The 19,143-nt window shown below is 37.6% G+C and overlaps 2 protein-coding genes across 2 annotated transcripts in view; one reads left to right on the forward strand and one right to left on the reverse strand.

The window, feature by feature from the left end:
- Positions 1–11,768, reverse strand: LOC136260243 (serine/threonine-protein kinase WNK-like). Its single transcript, XM_066053914.1, has 2 exons — positions 11,596–11,768; positions 1–2,236 (listed from the first exon to the last, which is right to left on the reverse strand). The coding sequence occupies exon 2, from the start codon at positions 2,221–2,223 to the stop codon at positions 280–282; it is 1,944 nt and encodes a 647-aa protein (XP_065909986.1). The 5' UTR covers positions 2,224–2,236; positions 11,596–11,768; the 3' UTR covers positions 1–279.
- The window catches only part of LOC136260244 (rho GTPase-activating protein 1-like), a 16,783-nt gene continuing 9,248 nt past the window's right edge, over positions 11,609–19,143 (forward strand). Inside the window, exon 1 of the mRNA XM_066053915.1 lies at positions 11,609–11,933. Within this exon, the coding sequence (XP_065909987.1) occupies positions 11,810–11,933 (124 nt within the window). The 5' untranslated portion in view covers positions 11,609–11,809. The remainder of the gene's footprint in view (positions 11,934–19,143) is intronic.

Consider the following 19,143-nt stretch of genomic DNA (forward strand, 5'->3'; position numbering starts at 1 on the left):
TCCTGTGCCATTGCACATGTCAATTTAATAAAGTACAATATATTCGAACAAACATAAAAGTGTTCCACACCACACACACATACACAGTATAATTACAAACTCCAGATGCAAGTCTTTCTCCAGTAAATATTCCATGCAGCTTCAGCACACAAACATGCATACAGCTATCAATACACTTGCAACTGATATACTGCTGCACCAACAAACCAACACAAAATTGTATCCATGCACCTGTGTGTAAATAATATATGTTTGTGTGTAAATAATATATGTAAAAATTTAGTATAGCTTTGTATGTAGCTTTCGAGCAGCCTGGCTTAATTCATCAACATTGGAGACAGAAATCTGATCCAAATTAACACTTCTTAGCAATGCAAACTGTGTTTCAATATTGGTCAACAAATGCTGTACTTCAGTAACTTTCACATGAGATGGAACAGAACTAATGTACCTTTGAGCACCGTCCATAATGTTTTTAAGATGTGATATGGAACTAGCCATCATGGATGCTGAGTTAGCAGTTTTCAACATATCAAACAACCTTCTAATTTGTGAATAGTAGTCCCTAAGTTCCAAAACTACATTTTCTACAGTGAATGCCGTGTCTTTCTCCTTAAAATTTTCAGAGGGCAATGCTGCAGGTGGATGTCGGATACCTTTACTAAGATAATCTTCTTCACTGTGACTACGTTGAGACAAGTAGTTTCGACTGCCTGATGATGATGATGATCCAATGACTATAGCTGAAGCTGGTCGTGTCTTCATAGTTTGATACACTTGAGCTCCACCACTAATGTAAGGTACTCTAGTGCTCTTTGCCATAACAAGAGCACTATGGGGTGGGACATATTGATTGGTCCTTTGATCTGTAATTTCACTATGAGCTTTAACCTGTGGTGGAGCAGCTGGAGGATTTCTAGAAATATGACCAGAAGAAGGTTCTGATGATCTCTTTAGTTTCATAATCTCTTCGTGTTTTGATTCCAAAATAAACTCATGGCGTTTTTTTATCTTCTCAAGTTCAGTTTCATGATATGCTTTGGCCCTCTCAAGTTCAGCTTGATAATGGGTGCATTTATCTTCTTTTTCTTTAACAGCTTTCCTGAAATAATCATTGTCCCTTCTTAAGCTTTCCAATTCTTCCTTTTCAATATTTCGTTCTTTGTGCAATGCTGCTAGTTTTTCATCTTTATCATCAACCATTTTTTGTAACTGTTCCATTTTTGATTCAATCTCCCTTTTATACTGCATATATTCATCTTCAACTATATTCTCAGTCTTTTCTAATGACACAGATCCACCAGAAGATAATTTATAGTGATCAAATTCTTTAAGAGTTTCAAGCATGCTCAAGGCAGTAACTGCTGAGATTCTCTTTCCCACTTCAGCAAGACACTGTAACACCATCTCCTTCAAGTGCACATTATTACTTTTCTCAAAATCAGCAAAATCTTTACTTCGTCTCTCAGTTTCTGCTACAGCTTCAAACTTATCGCCGACTTTCTTAATAGACTGTGTAGCTACAGGATCCCTGCCAATCGCTAGCTCGAGTGCTATTACACCTAAAGCATATACATCAATCAAGTGATCATAGGCATCTCCAGATATCACAGTCTCAATTGGCATGTAAACATCAGTCCCTGGATGCCTTGTATGTGATCCTCTTTGCTCAGACGTAATTTTAGCTACTCCCAAATCTGCAATTTTAGCTTGTCCAAATTTAGTAAGCAAAATATTTTTGCTAGCAAGATCTCTATGCATTATTGGATCAGAACGTTCATGTAGATAACAGAGACCAGCAGTAATATCACAGAGAATATCAATGATCTCTTTATATGTCAGCTTGGATTTTTCTAGATTCCTAACTCTTAGACTTTTGTCCATGAGTTCTGACACTATGTAACTACTACCAGACAAAGTCACACTCTTTGAATCATCTGAATTGTACACTCCATAAAACTGAACGATGTTTGGATGCAAAACTGAACTCATAAGTTTTAATTCGTTCTTCCAAGATGTTAGTATTCCAATATTTTCTTCTCTGCTCACACTTTCAAAGAAAATTGCATGAAGTTTTTTGCAAGCTACTTTTGCCCCATGAAATTCTCCCTGGTACACAATTCCATATGACCCTTTTCCAAGTACCTTCTTAGAGTACACTTTAACGTCACTAATTACAAGTTGTGGTGGTATCAACAGGTTATCATCATCATCAGTAGCCATTTTGTAACAATTTCTATACATATAATAAAAATTTATAATCTCAGTTGGTTTGAAATAAGCTGCTATAGCTATATATTTGACTAAACATACGCCAAAAGAGAGAGGCACACTGAATTTCAAGTAAGAATGCTGTCCTACAGTATAGGGAGCATTCAGTATGCACTGTATGATACTGAATGTGGCATGAAACACTGCGATAATATGCATGTAAACAAGTGGTAACATGTACAATATATAACAACACCATATAAGTGACTCACTAGCAAACACCTGGCTAGTTATGCATAGTTCTCATTTTTGCAACAAAATACATTCATTGCATGGGTAAAAAATGCACGCTACAAAAATAATTTTATTGTGACACACATTTTAACCACTTAAGTAAACAGCAAAACAATTATACCATTATCATACTTGTCTGTTAATGGAGAGTAAAAACACTTTGTTTCATTTTTGTATACGTAAGTTGTGCATTTTTGCTTACATTGCGGTAAAATTTAACATAACCTTGAATAGCCCTCTTGATTGTCAACATGAGTGGATATCAAAGAAAAGGATGCCACCAGACATATGAGGCTACAAGTGTAAGGAATTTTACTAGCTAGTAGGGAACATTACAACAAAAGTGCTTAAACAAGGGAAGCTATTGCCTGAAGTGCAAATTTAATAAGCTCTTTTTGCATTGTTCTAGATTATAAAATCAATAACTTTTACTTGCTTGATTTTCATAGCAACTTAGTGCAGACATGGGTCAAGCACTTAGGTCAAGGGCATGAAGCACTTTTCAAGCACCTGTATAAGTGCTTAAGTACAAGCACAAGCACAAATGCTGCAATTGAGTAAATGCTTCAAGTACAAAGTGAAGCACTATTTAAGTGCTTGATATAATTACTTAATTACTTTATTAACAAACATACATAATGGTGCGTGCAGTCATGCACCTATTGTTTTAAGTACCATTGTTATAATGAACAAACATCAATCAGTAAAAGTTTCATCTTTCAATCTGCACCTCTCAGGCCTGAAGACTTTCACCGCTACATTGAATAATTGTTCTACAGGTACACCTGATAGAACAATTAATCACATTTGATAGCACCTTATGGCCATTAAATGAGAAGCTCATTGGATCAAAGACTTTTGATAAGAGCTGGCAGCTTTTGTGCTTTAAAATGTGCTTATAAGCACTTTGAAATATAAGTAATTAAGTACCAGCACAAGCACAAATGCTGCACAGTAACAAATACTTTTAAGCACTTCAAAGCGCTTCAAAACAAGTGCTTAAGGTGCTTATAAGTACATAAGTACAAGTGCTTAAGGCTTGACCCATGTCTGACTTAGTGAAGTGTACATGTATTTCAGGCAACACTGAAGGCACCTCTGGACTTATAACTAACCAATACAACCAAGGTGTTGTGAGGATGCTATGAGGCTGGTTTCTGGTCAATATATATATATATATATATATATTTTAAACCAAGCGCATGCGCCTGGTTTACTGAAATTGTTTTCCAAAATGTGTGTGTGTGTGTGTGTGTGTGTGTGTGTGTGTGTGTGTGTGTGTGTGTGTGTGTGTGTGTGTGTGTGTGTGTGTGTTTATATATGTTTGCATAATTTTTTGTCCTTCCGCATTCACGTGAGCAAAAGTTTGTTCGCTAAAAACAGCCTTTATGTGATAAATAAAGGTATATAGAGCCTGTATTAAACTTCTGGGCAGGTAAGCTTTGGTTTAAGACGGTTAATACATGCCGGTTTGAAATACGGGTGAACGAGTTTATAAGGACGCAGTGAAGGCCTTACCCAAAGGGATCTACTGACGTCAAACAGCCAAAAACAACAACACAGCTGGCCTCCTAGGCTACCGAGTATAATGAATTCTTTCGAGTTGAAAAGGGGGCGTGGCCATACATACGCGAACGAAAATGAAGAGCAGCTTTGAGGCTTTGCCTGGAGAATTTGCGTAAGAAAATGCTATAGATGAACTATAAAACAGTTAAGAAGATACTTCTGTGCATTATTAGTGGGTTAAAGCGTTTTGTTCGAGGTATGCCTCCTTAGCAGCACTTAGCAATGTAATTACAGAATTACTAAATATTTTATCAATTACGAAATACAAATTCAATTGCGCATGTAGTAACAAAGCAAAACCCAATAAATTAGTTTAGTATACTGCTAATTAATTCCAGTTAGGTTTGTTTGCTGCATGGTACCTGGTTTTTAGAAGTAGCACAACATCAACTTGTTTTGTGAGAAATGAAAACCTTCAATATTCCTACTATACAGTACTATCACACAGTACAATTCTTACACGACAGACAACACACAAAAAGTTATTGACGTGCTACCTGCAAACATAGACCTTGTGCTACACCAAAAATGAATGGAAACAACTGCATCTAGAAACAAAGGAAGACAAAGATCAGTCCATGACGCATGGAATATTAAACCAGGTGCGCAACGGCCTGGTTTACTGAAAATGTTTTCCGAAAAACATGTGTGTGTTTGTACGTATGTACGTTTGTCTTTCCACACCCATGTCAGCAAAGTGACCTATGCTAAAAGCAGCCTGTGTGAAAAATGAAGGCTGCACAGAATCAGTATTAACCTCCAGGGTAGGTAAGCTTTCGCTTTGAGGCAGTTTATTCGTGTTAACTTCAAAAATGGATGAAGTGAGTTCCTGAAGACATTATGAATGCCTTTAACAATGGGCTATATGGGCCTAATACAACAAAAAAAAAAAACCAGCATGTCTGGCTTTGTAGGCTACCAGAGATAACAAATTTCTTTGAAAAGAAAGGGGGCATGTCCAGTACTTACGTGTACAAAAATGAAGGGCAGCGGCTTTCTCTAAACTATTCATGCGAGAAAAAACAGACACACTATAAAACAGTTGAGAAGATACTTCTGCATGTAATTTGTGGTTTGCTAGATTTACGCTTCCTTAGCAGTACATAGCAACATAATTACCAAATTACAAGATAATTACAAAATATGCTAAATTACAGCATTTATTTACTAATCTAATTATCTAATAATAGAAATAGCATGAATATAAATACATGGTTGACTAATTACCTGTTTAGTTAGAATGGGATAGTTTAACTGCATGGGCGCATGGTTTGTAGAAGTAGCATAACATCTCATCTTGTCTGACTGCAGTAGGCTAAATAGTGTCAGGCCAAACTAAAGTCTAACTATGCAAAGACGAAGCCCATAGCATTAGCCACAATGTCTGAAGGCATGAGTTAATCAGTAGGAAATTCCAAATAAAATTCTTTATTGCAAACATTTCTGGTGGCCCTGAAGACATGATTACATCTTAACTAGAGCTCGGCGGTATTGAAATTTGGATACACGGTATTAGTAACAGGAAAATATCGCGGTATATCGGTATATAGTTAGTTTGTTTTTGTAATTATTGCATCATTTTTTGGGCCTAGTACAAAGCAGTATCATCCCAAAAACCAAAAAATATAGTTCAGTACAAGCAAGTACAAGTAAGCATGTGTTGTAATGTGACAACCTCAAGTTTTTGTTTAGGGCATGTCTGCTAAACTATCAACAAATTGGATAATTAAACACCAAAGGCTGGGTTAAAAGCAATCCTATACCGGTATTCATTGATATACCAGTATTTCGATATATCGGTTATCAAACACTGTCACGGTATGATAATCGGTTATGATAATTTATCATGATAAGCGGTATTACCGATATATTGCAGAGCACTAATCTTAACAATACTGCTAAGTCAACATGAAGAGGCAGGACTCACAGACTAAGCTGGAAATAGCTTTTATCCAGGAATTAGCCATCTATTTCAGCACTGGAGACACCATTATTGAGCTACAACTGCTGGTACTGCTCTTCCTTACCAGTTGTGAAGCAGAGGAGGGTGGACATGTGCACGTGAGCGCATACGTTTATATTAAAAGTATAACCAAGCCCTCAGCGAAGTTTAAATAAGCACCATTCAAAAAGTGTGCTTCACGTTTAGTATATTTAGCCGGTCTGCCCCACTCTTCCCTACCATTCCCGGCATGTAAATCACTCTTGAATTTATAGAGGATCACGTGTGCAGTAAGTTTGTCGGTGGAATCGATGTGTTGCACTCTTAGAGACACCTCATAAGCTTGTATTCGAGCCCAACAATCGTTGAAGAAGGTATTATGATATACAATACGCCTCCTATGCTCGCTCCCATGGAATTGAAGAAAGAAAAGTGGACACCGCTAGCGTGTGCTCATGGAGAATCAAGCAGGAAATAGGACACCTTCGTACTCATTTTCTTCCGTTTGTCACAAGAAGCACAAGATAAATTAGTGTGGCTGTTGTTAAACAGTTTTTATCATTTCATTTTAGTCTTGGTATTAGAAATATTCAATTAACTGTAATAATTTTCAGTAGCGCTTATATCGTGTTCACCCTCCTCTGGTTGTGAAGGCAGCGTGTGCACTAATTAATTAGAATACACTTATGATACGTGTGTACTGATAAAGCGTGATAGAGGCTATTGTTGTAGCGTAGGTGTTTTCCTTTGTTGCTTTAGCACTAATGTTAGGGCTGTAGTGATGAGCCAGTTTATTTGCATAGCGTCATAACCTTAACCCACTCACCTGCTGAGAATAATTAGCTGCATATCACTACAGCCTTAACACTAGTGCTAAAGCAACAAAGGAAAACATCTACGCTACAACAATAGCCTCTATCACGCTTTATCACTACTAGTACACGTGTAAGTGTATTCTAATTAATCAGTGCATGCGCTGCCTTCACAACTTGTAAGGAAGAGCAGTACCAGCAGTTGTAGCTCGATAATGGTGTCTCCAGTGCTGAAATAGATGGATAATTCCTGGATTATTGTTTAAAAGCTATTTCCAGCTCAGTCGGTGATTCCAGTCCATGAGTCCAGTCGGCGAAATACATTATACCTGGAAAATGCAACCTTCATGATCTCTATTATACAGTTCTAACATACTCTATAATAAAAATTCACAATAATTATTAGTCTATTTTTCTGTTTCATAGAACACTCTGAAACACTTAAACATGTAAACAACAATTATTTTATTTCATTATTCCTGACTCTGAGCAAACCAATGTTTTATTTACAAGCACTAAGATACCTAGGGATTTACCCTGTAGCTACAGATTATTGGGCTTTTCAGTAAGCGTCACACACAAATTAATACATGTGTGCCATTTTCCATAAACGTCAACATCCAAGGGCTTTTGAACTAATGATTTAACCTTTGGTTTCCCAAATATTACAAATTCCCATAATCATATAATTACACTCCTTTGCTTCACAACCTTATAACTCTTGCAGGCATCACCACAATTTTTTTTTCTCTAATACATAATGCACTAGTGGTATCACTGGTATGATGCAATCAAGTTGCAAAATGGGTAAATCAATGTGTACAATTTTATTACTCCAACTTTCAGGATTTTGTTGGATAGCTACACCATTAGTAAAAGCAGAAAAAATTTCAGAACAAAAGATTATTGATGATGGTTTTTCACAAAAACATTGTCATGATGGCTTGCTGTAGTATATCCTTATAAGGCTTCTGAAGTGCACGTGTACATGCCCACACAACAAGCAGGCAGGCAGCCAAACAAGTAACTAAACACAAATTATAGTAACTTTACTCTGAAATAAAGTCATTTCTCTGAGCAATAAAATCATATATACACTTGAATGGATTTAATGTAGTGTCCCACACAAAAGCACACATCATCGACACATATTAGTTACATGTAGGAAAGGTTTTTTCATATGACCACAAACCACATGCATTTTGAAAAGTGCAAACTAGTGTTTGTGGTAATCTTCTGTGGTCTTTGATGATAGTCTAGATGGATAAAAAGTTTGCTACATGTTTACATTATACCGTACCAAACCATGGAAATGAACCTGTACATTTTCACTTGTTATAATACAGGTGTTGCAGTGACACAGGACAAATTGCTCATGGTACAGTGTAAACATCATTTTTGGCTTCTTAATGTTGAACATTACCATGGCAGAGCACAATTGTCCAGCACAATTGTCCAGCACAATTGTCCAGCACAATTGTTGCAATATCAGTAAGTCATTATATGTGACCAAATTTTGGAAAACCGTTGATATGTACGCACAATAGTACTTTTGTAATAAAATGCATTTTAAAACTATGGGTAAATAATGCAAGCTCCAGGAAAAAAATTATGCAAGTTATTAACGCCTCACTGGTGGGCGAATTAAGCCTCCAATGGATAAATCCTGGGCATCATCGTGTTCGCCTGTTCACAGGGAGTACACAAATCTTTTTCATCTCCATACACGAAAGGATTCCAAAGTTATAAACGTTTGTTTATGTTGCGGTGACGAAAGAATTCACCGTTGATCGTTTTTCAGTGAATTTTCCTTCCTTCTCGAACACAGAAGCACGCCTGGGGCAAAAACTATACATTGGTGGATGCACAAAGTCATGGCGAACACAATGAGCAAAGATTCAATTCCGTGCGCCGTTGTATCCGTAAGTTATGATGGTTTATGTAAGCGCCTGTAGATTCTTTTCTCAATAGCTTCTGTACATATCAATTTGTTTGCTCGTCCGGCTATCTAGTGCTGTATTTCCAACGCTGCTTAACTTATGAAGCTGAAACTTAGCTAGTCCATTCCTCTGTCCCTGTAGAAAACAAAGAACAAATAAAATGCATTTTGAAAATTGTGCGGATATCGACGGTTTTCTAAAATTAGGTCACATATGTCCCTATCAAGACCCAGTAATAATTGCAGGTAATAATTGTAGACAATGACGCAGCCAGTTTGCAGCCATATTAACACTACATGAGGATAGTCATGAATACTTGACAATACTTTTTATAGTACAGGTAAACCTGTCAATAAGTTTCCCTTTTATAAAATAGAGACCATATGTGTTTATAACAACACAGTTAACATTCCCATACATGCTACATGTAGCTAAAGTTATTGTCTTATCTGTTTATTGCATATAGCTCATGTACTTATTAATTTATAGTACTATGTTACTGATTAGCAGGGCTCAACCCAGAATATTAACCTAGAGGGGGCGAAGTAAGTCGCTTCGGATTCTAGGGGGGTCTGGGGGCATGCTCCCCCAGGAAAATTTTGAAAATTTAGGTGTAAATATACTCAATTTTGGTGAAATTTTACTGTGATGCCATTGAATATTGACCATTGGATTATACAACTTTGGGATCAATTAAACCTTTCCATTTCTCAAGGCTTTAGGTATAAACCTAGGGGGGGCAATAGCTAACCCAGAGGGGGCCTGTGCCCCCCCCCGCCCCCCCCTAGATTAACCCCTGATTAGTTGTGTATTCATCCAGACACATCACTTGTACCAGGAACCCATTAGTATTGCTAAGTGGAGCTTATGTGCTCCTATATACATGACCTATGAACTGCTACACAATTAGTACAACAACTCTAACTTATTCCACCAGCTAAGCTGTATAACATGTTTTAAAAAGCGCTAAGCTTGGACAATCTATAACATAGCAAAATTTGTATTGCCATTACCAATATATGCAAATATAACAGATAATAACATACAAACTATATGGGAGTTACCAAAGAATATACCAAATATGGGAGTTACCATTACCGAGTATGAGACATGGCCAACAGTAATGATAGCAGAAAATTATAGCAGCATAGCTAATCAAGTAATTACTGAAACACGCCTACCAATAGTCTTCCTTAGCCAGACGGCTTGTTTTCTTTAGTGTGGGAACCAGGAAAAAGGGTCTGGTACACTTACGTTAAGAATTTTGTTCAACACACCATGGCAGTCAGGGTGAACGTTGATCACTGCTGATTGGTAATGATCATCCATGGTGGCAATAGAAGAATCCGTTTCTTTAGACTATATGCACTAAGGGCCTTATGTAGATCCGTTACCAGTTGATGTGGGCTTGTCCTACACCCCTGGTTTAAAAGTGTCATGCACGCCATTCATCAATGTATTAAATATATAAAAACAAACAAAAAAAAAGGAGAAATGAATAACCTTAACCAAGGAAATGGCAGCATTCCTTTTTACTACAGCAAGCATGACGTTTTTTAACAGGCCTATGAAGTTTTAGTCTTTGGTGGCAATCAACATTCACGATGATTGCTGTGGTGTGTGTTTAACAAAATTGTTAACAGAAACACATTTTTTCACCCCCACACAAAATAAAAAAGGCAGTCTGGCTATGCAAGACTAGCCTACCATATATAGTCTCGTACCCAGACTGCTTTTTCCCTTTTGTATTCAGGTGGGAGAAAGAAGGGTCTGGTGTAAATTAGGGCTGAGCGATACTGCCATTTTAGTATCACGATCGATACTAAAGCCACTATTCACAATACTGAATAGTTCACGATACTTATAAATAAGTCAATCATACCTGGTGCTACATAGCATATTGCTCAGCATTCCCTTAGCAAACTAGCCACTATCATCCTTGTTTACAGTAACAGTTATTGTAACACATGCTTTGAGGTTGTTATGGTGTGCACACCTCTCTGCAGGGGAAACCAGATGGGTGGACCTTATCATTTACAAGGATTCTTAGCCTAGTACTGCATAACAAATGGATTTTTAATGACAGAAAGTACAGGCATGGTATCACGATAGTTAATAACAAAATATCGCGATATCGATAGTTTCAAAATATCGCGATATATCACTAAAACGGTAGTATCGCTCAGCCCTAGTCTAAATATAACTCCTATAGCCATTTTGTTCTGAATCCCCAGATTCTGGGGATTGTTTGAAGAAGCCACGAACAAGATGTTTTCTTGTTTCTTGTGCCTTTTGCAGCTACTGAGTGATTTCTGCGACAGGTGCATGAAACACAAAAACATTTGTTCGCGGCTTGTTTGCAGCCCTTCAAACAATCCCCAGAATCTGGGGATTCAGAAATGGCTATTGGAATTACACCAGATCCTTTTCCCCCCACCCAAAAAAGGGAAAAAAGCGGTCTGAGTACGAGACTATACCATATATGCAAGACCACACCCTTTTGTTTGAGCTTCAATGTCATTCAACACAACTAAGCACACAGCTTATATCAAGAGTTCATAATATTTGTATGGGTACTATGAACTCTTGCTTATATACATAATAAGTAATCTATACCACACATTTAAGACACGCCCACAAACAGTATTGTCATGATGTTCATGAAGAGAACCAAAACAATCAATCCCACACCTCACAAAGGTGAAGGTGAAAGTCAAACTGCTAATCGTTAGTGAACACACAATATCAGCGTACGTATTATATACTCTTGGTATTATCAAATAATAGTGTTAAGTTCCCCAAACCGTGCGTACTTCTATATTAAACTCACACAATGTAGTGAAAAATCGTCCTTTTCAAACGCCACTTGTACTGAGATCTGGATTTTTCTTCAGAGTTAGGTATGATAGAAAAACCACTACTCTAACTATTTACAGTATTGCTGAGTCTTCATACTTCGTAATTTAATTTCAAAATTACAATTCTAATTGATGCCGACTTTAAGGCTTTTGGTTGGGTTGACTAATTAATCCAAAGGGTACTGAATGGCTACTAGTGGCCTTACGGAGATAAGTGATCCTCTTATTGATGCAGACGATGATGATGTCTACGGAAAGGCTGTAATTGATTTTGAGGCTAACGAAACTGGGGAAGTTAGTCTCAAAAAAGGCAAGATTTGTAACTGTGCATCCTTTTCATGTTTGTAGACATGTATAAACGCCTTAAAGGAAGCAGATTTAGATAGGTGCGCACTATTCAGAAGTGTTGGACAGGTGTTGTCTCCCTCGTACTTATTTATTAGGCTTGAGTAAAATCTCTTTACATTCCTTTTACACCTTGTAGATCGTTATTTATTTTCTTTTTGTGCAGAGTTAAAGAGAGTTTGGGCACAAAACTACCTTACAGCTTGAAACTACTTGTGATGTCATCATATCCATACTAAGGCCATACCTATTGAATTGTATGTTTTGTGTGAGCAAAACCTCAGAAAATTTAGGTAGGTAGGTCGGTTTGATAATGATAATTTACATAATAGAAAATTCAAGCTTTATAGGTGAAATTTATACCATACAAAAAGAGCCGCAACTATAAAATGCCTTGCATGAAGCACGATATGGTGTTCTGTAGTACCATAATGCATCACCGTACTATAAACAAACCTCTTGAAATTTATTTGGAAAATCTTCACCATTAAAGCTCGACCTTTAAGACTTGAGGGGTTATCCCCAATAGCTGACTTCCACTTGCGCACACACGAGATTGACCATCTAGGCACATGTGATTCTTAGTCATGCCATTATATATATCATTGTCATTTCAGGTCATGCAAAAAGACAGTCAGTTGGGCCTGCGCAACAAAAAATCCAATAGGTTGGCCTACTAACCATGAATGTGACTCTTGTTAGTACTTAAGTTAAGAGCTCTCTCCCTATTATGATAGAATCCATGATGACATGATTCATTCCGACAACTGTATCTGTACCAGAACAACCAGACACCATGCATACTATTCCAGCCATCAAGACTGTCCGCCAAAATGTCCAACATCACATGTGTGTTTCATGTTTAGATGATTACGTTGCTAGGTAGTTTTTTTTTAAGGATATCCTCATTGCAACATCTTAGCATTAGATGTTCCAATGGACTTCTAAATTTCCCAAAGGTTTTCGTAATAAAAATTTCTCGTGAAATTTCCGTAGTTATGCATTGCTGTCTACTAGTAGGTAAAATAGCTGGGGATTATTGCATTCACGTGCACAAACACACACACACACACACACATGCTAAACATATGCTACAGTACATCACACACAAAGCAGCATCCTATTCATAAAGCACACCAGCCTGCCTTCAATGGGAGCAGGTGGAGTCTCTGTTTAAGCCTTACAGGTTGCTTAATACATGCTTCATTTTTGTGTTTAGTGATTGTTTTCAGGAAGCTATCTGTAAGGTAGTGTTCTAACATTTTATATGGGTATGGTTCTTTAAGATAGTATTGTTGGTATGATTACAGTATTGCATAATTTGCAATATGTCTACAGTATGTAGGCACATTGATTTCATCACCCTGGTGTGGTACGTATTTATTTGTATATTTGTAAATTTTGTTAATGCTGATCATAGTAGACCACAAGTTATAGACTCAATCACACAGCCATATCACACCATCTAGTGAGTCTGCCATCCTTGCCCACAGCAGTACCAACAATATACTTATTTAGCTTCAAGATCAACTGCATGCGACTTCACTTTGCATATCCATTTCCTTTTTAAATGGTGCTTTGGTATGTTGATTTTTCCAGTTAGTAAGAATGCCATGGGGTTGTAAAAATCTAGTGTAAAAAAATGGGAAGCATGTTAAACACACGGAGATCTCTATTCGGTCTCAAATAAACATTTATACAGAAGCATTCTTAGTACTTATCTGCCCCTGATTTATGGAAACTACTGTTTTTCCTTAGTCTCTACCATATCCATTTAGTCCAAATAGAGATATCTGTGTGTTTAACATGCTGGCTTGTTTGACTCTACTTTTTTCAGCGATCTCTATTCCCATGTTTTAATTTTTTTACACTAGTTTGTTTACTTTTATAAATCTATTTATGGATAGCTAACATAATAATAAGAGGTGCTGATGATGCTTGATATTACTCAGTATTATGTCAGTCATCATGTACAGTACATTAGATTCAACTAATACTATCAGTGTTAACAAACACCATTGTATTGTTTCCTTACTATTAAAAGTACAACGTACTATACAGCTTTGATGTATACAGCGAGGCAGAGTAGATAATAACAACAACATTTCCCTACTTAGGTGGCCTCCCCAAAGTTGGCTCCAAGCGTGGCGCTTGGCTGGAATCTGGGTGGCCTGCGGATCAAGTCACGATGGGGTTGGCTTTTTTTCAGCCCTTCTAGTTTGTCCCGTTTCACTTTAGGATATTTAGCTCAAAGATTTTCCTTGGCTATGGGTAAACACCATGAACAGGCTCTGCCTTCTGTGTACACCCTCCAGTGCCTAACTGGTAAAGTAGATAATAACAGCGAAACCTTTATAATCCAGGCGTGGCCCACGAAATAATATTGCCTAAACAGCCTCAATTCCCTGATGACGATGAGGCAGTATTGGTTAGGTAAAACCAGGCGCTTATAAGCTCCTGGTAAAACTAAGCCCAAACAAGCTTTCAGATCGACTCAAAACGCTTTCAACAAGTTGCTACGGAATTTCAAAAAGTATTTATTTAACGGAATTTTCTAGTGACTGGCTGACTGACTGAGTAAGTAACTGATGCCTTCAGACAAGCATACACTGTAACTTGATAATGGCTAAGGCTACGGGCTTGATTTTTCACTGTTCGACGTCGCTTTGGCCTGACAGGTGCCTTTGGCATACCGCAGTATGTACAAATGTGCATTCTTCATGGACTTACCAGTAAAGGTGTACCGATGTAGGATTTTTTACTGTCTCGATGACTGATTTATATTTTACAGATTAAGCCGATAAACATCATCCGATCTGATATATCAAGTACACATATGATGAGCGTTGACATACTGATGAACAACTTCTTATATTATGCATTTTACACTGTATAAGACGGCATATACAAAAATCAAAGCAATAAAAAAATTATAATGTCTGTAAGTGATTCAAGTGAATGCCCAAGTCATGTCAATTGATGAACTAAATGCTACCGAATCTTTGAACAAGTGGTAGGTTGTATCGAATAAGTAATAATGATTCTGCCATATTGGGATTTAATCTACTCCTTTTATCATCGTAAACCAATCCAGCACCAGAAAATAGCCGTTCAGAAGGCACACTTGTAGGTGGTGCACTTAAATACCTCTGGGCTATTTTCGCTAACACAGGAAAGCGTTGGTGGTGGCATTTCCACCACTTAAGTGGATTACCAGTTTTAAAATCCAACAGTGGCTCACAAAGGTATTGATTAACTTCATTCTCTGAACTATCACTGGCAACATCAGTGGGGTTACTAGCTTTGGAAAGAATTTCAGACAAGCATCCCCAAAGCCTACTTTCTTTAGCAGTATCTACAGCAACTCTTTTAGCAGTAGGAGGCTCTAGACTTAGAGGTTCTTGAACTAGTTCATACCACTCTTTGTACTTCTCCTGCAACAAAGCCTTAACGTCTTGATATGAGGAACTGAAAGATTTATCCTTGAATCTTGGATCTATGATGGTGGCTAATGCAAGACAATCTGTTGTTTCCATATCGCTATATCGTCTTTGCAAAAAGTTAAGCATTTCTGCCTTCATTCTACGCACACCACTGTCATCATCGTGTTCTTCTAAAGTTTTCTGCAAAGCACATACCAATGGTATAATAAGTGAGATAGTAGCTTCATCTTTAGAAATACATTTTGTAATTTCTTCAACAGGCTTTAAAACTTTCACCACTTTGTTAGCTGTGTCTAACTGTGATGCTGTCAAGAGAGGAATGGAACCATCTACACTATAAGCGGCTAGAGCAACCTTTTGCTCTATGATGGACTCCAACATATACAATGAGGTATTCCAGTGTGTGGGTTCATCTTGTTTCAAGTGATGCTGTGGCAGATCAAGCCTTTGCTGAATTGCTTTCAACTTGTCATATGCGATAGTGGAACGTTTGAAATGCCCCACGATAGTGCGACAAACAGCTAATAGATCACTGACAGCTCTTTGACTAATCACTCCATCTTTCACAACTAATTGAAGGGTATGAGCAAAACAGCCATAGCTGTTAAGGTCTGCATCTCTCATAGCCTTCTCCATATTTGATGCATTATCACGCAGAACAAGATGAACATGTTCTTTGTTTATATTCCAATTTGATAACATTTCTTTAAACTTTTCACAGATATAAACTCCTGTGTGGGAACCCTCCAAAGTCAAAACATGGAGAACAGCCGATACCTTTTCAAAATCTGCTGATATCCAATGAGCTGTCAAGCTCTATAAAGATTCACCTGCCATGCTACAACTCCAAATGTCAGTTGTAAAGCTGTAATATCTAGCAAAGTTATCTGATTCAGGATAAAGTTTCTTTTCTACCCCAGTTTTCAGGTCAGCCAGAATACTGGGAATAATAGTTCTGCAAAATACTTTCTGCTTGGGATTTTGTAATGGGGTTGTAATGTTTCAACAAACCTCACAAAACCGGTATCTTCCACCATTGAAATTGGCTGGTTATCCAGTGCAATCATCTCCCCTAGTTTTTTGTGTAGCTGTTTAGCCCTTGGGTGGTTGATATCCCATGGTTTAGAGCAATCTTCTGTCTTTTGTAAGGTAAGTTGGCGCAAACCAGCAATACCACTAGCTTTAGCTCTTTCTTTTATCACAGCATCCCTTTTTTTCTCTTTGTCTTTCTTCATGTCTGTTAGTTGGGCATATTCTCTCGAGTGATGCGACCTTAAATGATGAACAAGATTACTGGTGTTGTAAGACTTTGCATTATTACCACCACGAGCAACCAGTTCTAGGCGTTTGTTACACCTAGCATACTTGGAATCTTCTGAAATAACAAAGAAAGCCCACACTGGAGATCTCCAGACAGGGCGGAGTGGCCGGAGCCGTGACAACTGACCAGAGTCCGCCGACTGTGATGATTCACCTAATGATGATGTTAGACTTAACGACGATGTCAAATCTGGTGGTTCCGGCGAAAGTGAGTTATCTCGTGACTCAGGCGATGAAGCCATGCTTCACTTGTTTATTCATGCTATAACGTGCTATACGCATTAAATAGAAGATGTGCTATATACGCATGCGCCTTCATATCGGGTTTATCCGTACAATTATACGCTTATTTCCGATACCCGATATGGCTAAATTTACCAATATCGACAGCCGATATTGTAGCCGATCTGATTATCGGTACACCTTTACTTACCAGTGTCTTCCTTTGTGTCCCATTCATCTTTGCTGACAGCGAAAAGTGTCAATTTGGCAATAGCACATGATGGCTTCCCTTCATAATGGAAATCGTTCGTATTTGTCATAGTGGCTATTTTGATAGCAGAGGTGCTTTTCAAACAGTTCTTGATTTGTACTACTGTGTAACGGGTTGAACATAGCCGACAGCAAAGCGTAATGGATACTTCACTTTTCAGATGATAATTGATATAACCGGTGGGGGGGTGGCACCATTTCTTTCAGTATGCGTGGATTGCAGAGATGCTTTTCGAACAGTTCTTAATTCGAAATGCTGCGTAACGGGTTGAACAAAGCTGACAACGAAGGGTAACAGATACTTCACATTTCAGACAATAATTGGGGCACACAGTGCCATTTCAGATGCAGTATGCGTGGGTTCACTGGTCATAATAATTGTTTACAAAAAAAGTTAACAAACAAGTACACAGAAAAATTTGGAATTTTCAACTAGGGTAGGAACCGTAGCACATCGATAGAAAGTACTGAAACAAGCTGGAGTAGTGCACGATATTAAATCACAGTAAAGCAATAAGAAGTGAAACAATAAGAAGTGTCCCTACTGTGCTCAAGATACCATAATGGAAATGCACAGTAGGGATATAACACTTCTTATTGTTTTACTGTGATTTAATATCGTGCACTACTCCAGCTTGTTTCAGTACTTTTTATCGATGTGCTATGGTCCCTACTCTAGTTGAAAATTCCAAAAATTTCTGTGTATTGGGATAAGAAAGTTGTGTCGGATTAGCAAGGATGTTGATTATTGAGGTACATATAGTAATACATAGAAAGAGTCCTTTTGGTATACAAAACCATGTCAGGTTATAGAGATATTCTGGATTACAGAGGTGTCAGATTAGTCTAGAGAGGTCTCAGTGTAGCATGCTGTGGTCAGCAGCAGTATGGCTTCAGCTAGGTGATGACAATAAGTCAAGCACCCAGTGGTACACAACAACATTGCTGCTCTTGTATGAACTGTAGTTAAAATATAGGTTGTACAAAAATAATATGGTTCACAGGCTAACAGCTTATGTAATGTGCAATTTACAAAGGAAGGTCCAAGTGCTGTTTGTGGTGTTATAGGACTCAGTGTTGCTAAATTGCAATGTATTTGTACTTGGTAATTGAGTACGATTTCAGTACTGTAGTATTGCTCAACATTAATGTAAAAATGGTAAGATATACATGGTAAATAGATGTTTTAGGATAAGTTTTGTTTCTCCCAGCAAGTCAATTTTACAGTCCATGCTTAAGTCATGTTTGCTGATCAATGTGTTCTAGTCCCTGGGCACTTGTTCCAGCCGCTATAGTTACAGTACTATATTGCAGCCACATGAGCATAACAACTAGTAAGTTGGATTTAAAGGGAGCTTGTGATTATTGCCCTCTAGAAATCTTAAAACTCGAATTAATCTATTCTGTGTGTATAACCACTTCAATGCTTCAGCGATTACTGGCTCTGTTAAAGCTGGCAGTCAGATCAGATCTACAGGGTGTACATATAAGGATGTGTTTATGTGCCTATCACATTAGACACCCTAAATATGTGTTGGGGCTCTTATTCATAGTCTCATTCACACATACATGCTATAGCTTTTCACTATTTACAAAATTACAATGCCCATTAATAGTGATCAATTAATAGTCTGTGAATTTTGGATTTTTCCCTGGGACAACACTGAAGCCTTACATATGTAGCATTTAGGCCATTGAGTTACAAGAATATGCATTTTGCAGGTTTCATCAATGTTTGTCAAAATACTGTCATACTATGATCATCACTATAAACTGTATCAAGAGTCCATAATATTATGGACTCTTGACTGTATCTGTACTGCATCTAACTGAAGATTACAACATAACAAGCACATTAATTTGCATGTACATTACACTGTACTCACTGAGATATCACAATGAAAAGCATTTATAGACTTG

Source organism: Dysidea avara, chromosome 7 (genome assembly GCF_963678975.1).
Source record: "Dysidea avara chromosome 7, odDysAvar1.4, whole genome shotgun sequence".
Lineage (NCBI taxonomy): Eukaryota > Metazoa > Porifera > Demospongiae > Dictyoceratida > Dysideidae > Dysidea > Dysidea avara.

Coding starts and splice junctions, on each gene's coding strand:
- LOC136260243 (XM_066053914.1), bottom strand. CDS start 2,223: ATGGCTACTGATGATGATGATAACCTGTTGATACCACCACAACTTGTA.